Below are 3,433 nucleotides of genomic sequence, written 5' to 3' on the forward strand. Positions count from 1 at the left end.
CTATATGATATTATATAAACAAGCTTTATTTTTTGCGTGCGTGTATACATCCTCCTTTATTAAATAGTTGGATAAGTAATAATAGAATTGTGTGATTACAACAATCTTACTTATAAGCTTTTCTTATGTAATTACAAGTAAACGTGTCACAACTTTCGTTTTTCGCCGCTACGCCAACAGCCAGCTCGATCAAATCCTTTACGGCTACGCTCACCGTATTGGTATTGAGTACATTATTTCGTATTCTGCAAGAATTTAAGTTAATCGATCCATTTTATATCGTGAAATACTTAGATATTGTAAAAATTTACATACAGATCGGTAAGATGATATTTCCGATTTGTACTCAAGATCTCGACGTCTTTTCCAACATCAGACAAGTAATCCTTTTGAATTTCACAAGTTAACCTGGCGACGCATCTTGGAGAGATCACAAGTCTGCCGCTCGAACTATCTTTTCGTATCTGTCCATAAAAAGAACAGCAGTTTCTTGATAAAATTTTTCTTAGAATTATAATTATAATTTTTCAGAATTTTTATATAAATTAAAAAATTTCTTATATTTTTTGTGGATAGGAACACTTTAGAAATTCTATAGGATGTTTCTTAAATAACGTCTATTAATCATATAATGTTATTCCTAATAAAAAATTGAGTTAAAAAGTCCTTTACCATTTCGAAATTTTCGCAATAATTAATGAGATATTTAATTTCTAAAGATTGCCGAATAAACCGATAAAATGCATAAGGCAATTTCAAGATTTTTTTCAGTATTTTTTGTGAAATATTTGGATATTTCTTAAAGATATCTTAAAGTTGTATGCATCGATTTTAGACATTTTATTCATTGGGTAACTAAAAAAAATATTACGAAAATTGCAAAAGGGCAGAGGACTTTTCGATTTAATTTTTTATCAAGAATAGTACTATATAATTAATATAAAGAGATATACGCGTGTCTCAGCACTTGCGAGAATTTGCGAATATCGATAGACCTCTGATGGCGGGTCGACGTAGTAATATTCTTCGCAATATTTATCCAAAGTGAGAAATAACGTTCTAATTATATATAGTCCCCCCAAATAATCTGATTTTAAATGTCCCCTCTTCTTAATTGTTGCGCGCCGAAAGATTTTTCGGTCTTACAACGCAACTCTAATAATCTGAAATATCCCCCCTCCTAAATATTTACGCGCCGATGGATTTTCGGTCTTGAAACGCAATTAATCTAGAAACTGTAAATTTTTACTTAATGAACATATAATTAGTATATATGAACTATATAATTAGTAAACATTATTTAAGAAACACTCGCATATCTTTTCTAAGACTTTTTATCCTATAATTTTAAAATAATTATAAAATCTGAATAAATTTATGGTCTTCAAAAATGTTCATACAGATTTAAAATACATATAAAAATTTTTTAACATTATGAAAATCTTTTTCATATTAAGACTTCTAAGGTTTTTGCGCGAAGAGAAAGAAATTGCTACCTTACGTACCTTAGCTAAATTTTCTTTCAACATGTACAAAATGTAATCCATTTGGTAATCGGTTTGTTCTTTCTCCGAGAAAGTCTCCGATCTTTTTCTCCTACCAGACACAATCCCGATTGGCAGAAAAACTGGGTTTGAAGCTAACGCCGCTGCTGCCCCGATCAATGCAACGCCAGCTAGGGCCTTTAACGCTATTGCCTTAATGAATAAATATAATTCATTGTTCATTTATTCGATCGTTTCCATTTTTAAGTGAAAAATGTCCACCCTCTTCTAATATACACCTTTTGTGCTTGAATATTTCCTTGTGGCGTGCTTACATCCGGATAAGCCGCATCGTTTGGGCCGAATTCGTCACCATCCGCCAATGTTCCCGAAATCCCATAGCCGCTGATCGAACCTCCATGTCCAGTTGGTCTACCATAGCCTCCATAACCGCTAACGACGTAACCGTATCCTCCACCGTTTCCCGAACCGTATCCCAAAGTGATAGGTCTATTAGAATCGCTTGCTGGACGCGGTCCATACCTTTTGTTTTAATTCATAAAAATTGATGCATAAAATACAATTATAATGTAATGATAACATCAGAATTCTTCCTTTTTTCACGAATTAAAAAATTTTTTTAAACTTGTACGATTTTTTAATTCAGTAAAGGGAACCTTTTTGTCCCTGTGTGTTTTTTTTCTTGTTCTTTTAAGTCTTCTTCGAGTTAATACAGAAGGTGACAAAGATTAGCGGAAAATTTATGATTTGCCGGAAGTTGGGTAAATTTACCTGTCTCCCGACTGACTTCCTGCGTAGACTGCGCTTCCGCTTCCTGCACCAGGCCTGTCACCGTTTCCGATGGAACCTGGGGGCCGAACTTGCGTTTGCCATCCGTATCTGAAAGGAAACTTTGCGTTTCCTAAAACTTTTTCGTACGTGAAAGATAATTTTTATCACTACCTATCAATGGGACGCTCGCTATATTGAGAAGAATATCGTCCGGTCTCTAAAGGAATCCTGTTGTAATTATAATCCGGTCGTGCGAATCCGCTAGGACTGTACTTAGAACTGCAGCAACTGGAACTTGCAAGTAAAAATGTTCCAAATAACCTGAGCTGTCATTAAATTTCTTTATTGTCACGTTTTAAGATTTAACTTTAAGGAAAAATTCGAAACGATATCAAATCGAAAATATTAACTTATCTCTTTCAAGACTCGAGTCGCGATGTAAGACGGTTCTCGGTTTCTTATCTGTTTTTTTTATTTCTTCCTCGTCGATGTTATCCAGAGCAAGCTCCGACGAGTTTTTACCGCGAATGGCACTTGCCAGGAATTGGTCTTTCGAATTGGAAAGTTTTTCCGAATTTTCGGTCGTCGTCGTCGTGTATTCACTTTTCTCCGCTAACGTACAACAAACACCGAAGATGACAGAGAGAAGTAGAACGTGCGTCATTGTCGCGAACATTTCTCACTTGCTGCCCGAGTTTAGAACGTTCCGGATATCGAGTACTATACGCAAGTAGTTCCGATGTTGCAAGAAGTCCGACGAACATTCGTTCTAACGTAGAGATGACACAAAAGTGGCTCTCTATTTTCTCAAGTTTCACCTATTTATATAGCGGTCATGCATGGGATACTGTCGCGTATTCACCCCTCAGGGACGAATTCGAAACTTTCCTACGGTAAAATCTATAAAATATAGCAAACCAAAAGTTCTCCTCTCTCTACGTTTTTTATATCTTTTTTAAGTAATAGGAAATTTTACTCGAGAACTTTACAGACATCTTAATACTTTGGCAGGTTCTATTTATATTTTTATACACATATGTATTATACACTATTTTATTTATTTATTTCATATTTAAGTTGAGAGAAACAACGTAAATTTTATAGATAACTGCAGTTTCTCGCATTGAACAGTTATTGAACAATAAATGATAGTAATA

At 34.5% G+C, this 3,433-nt stretch overlaps 1 protein-coding gene across 1 annotated transcript; it reads right to left on the minus strand.

Moving 5' to 3' along the window:
* On the minus strand, positions 1-2,940 carry LOC108783622 (uncharacterized). Its single transcript, XM_018552234.1, has 7 exons — positions 2,687-2,940; positions 2,448-2,570; positions 2,277-2,384; positions 1,784-2,027; positions 1,506-1,697; positions 316-464; positions 1-245 (listed from the first exon to the last, which is right to left on the minus strand). Exons 1-7 carry the CDS (start codon positions 2,938-2,940, stop codon positions 107-109), a joined length of 1,209 nt encoding a protein of 402 aa, XP_018407736.1. The 3' UTR covers positions 1-106.
* Between the last annotated feature and the right edge of the window lie 493 nt (positions 2,941-3,433).

The sequence above is a fragment of the Cyphomyrmex costatus genome, unplaced genomic scaffold (genome assembly GCF_001594065.2).
Source record: "Cyphomyrmex costatus isolate MS0001 unplaced genomic scaffold, Ccosl1.0 scaffold100, whole genome shotgun sequence".
Taxonomy (NCBI): domain Eukaryota; kingdom Metazoa; phylum Arthropoda; class Insecta; order Hymenoptera; family Formicidae; genus Cyphomyrmex; species Cyphomyrmex costatus.

What these genes read in the sequence shown, in the direction of transcription:
- LOC108783622 (XM_018552234.1), bottom strand. Translation starts at nt 2,940, where the DNA reads ATGACGCACGTTCTACTTCTCTCTGTCATCTTCGGTGTTTGTTGTACG. An exon ending in TCGAGTCTTGAAAGAGATAA is followed by an intron (nt 2,571 to 2,686) that starts GTTAATATTTTC and finishes TTTACTTGCAAG; the next exon opens with TTCCAGTTGCTGCAGTTCTA. An exon ending in AAATATCATCTTACCGATCT is followed by an intron (nt 246 to 315) that starts GTATGTAAATTT and finishes AAATTCTTGCAG; the next exon opens with AATACGAAATAATGTACTCA.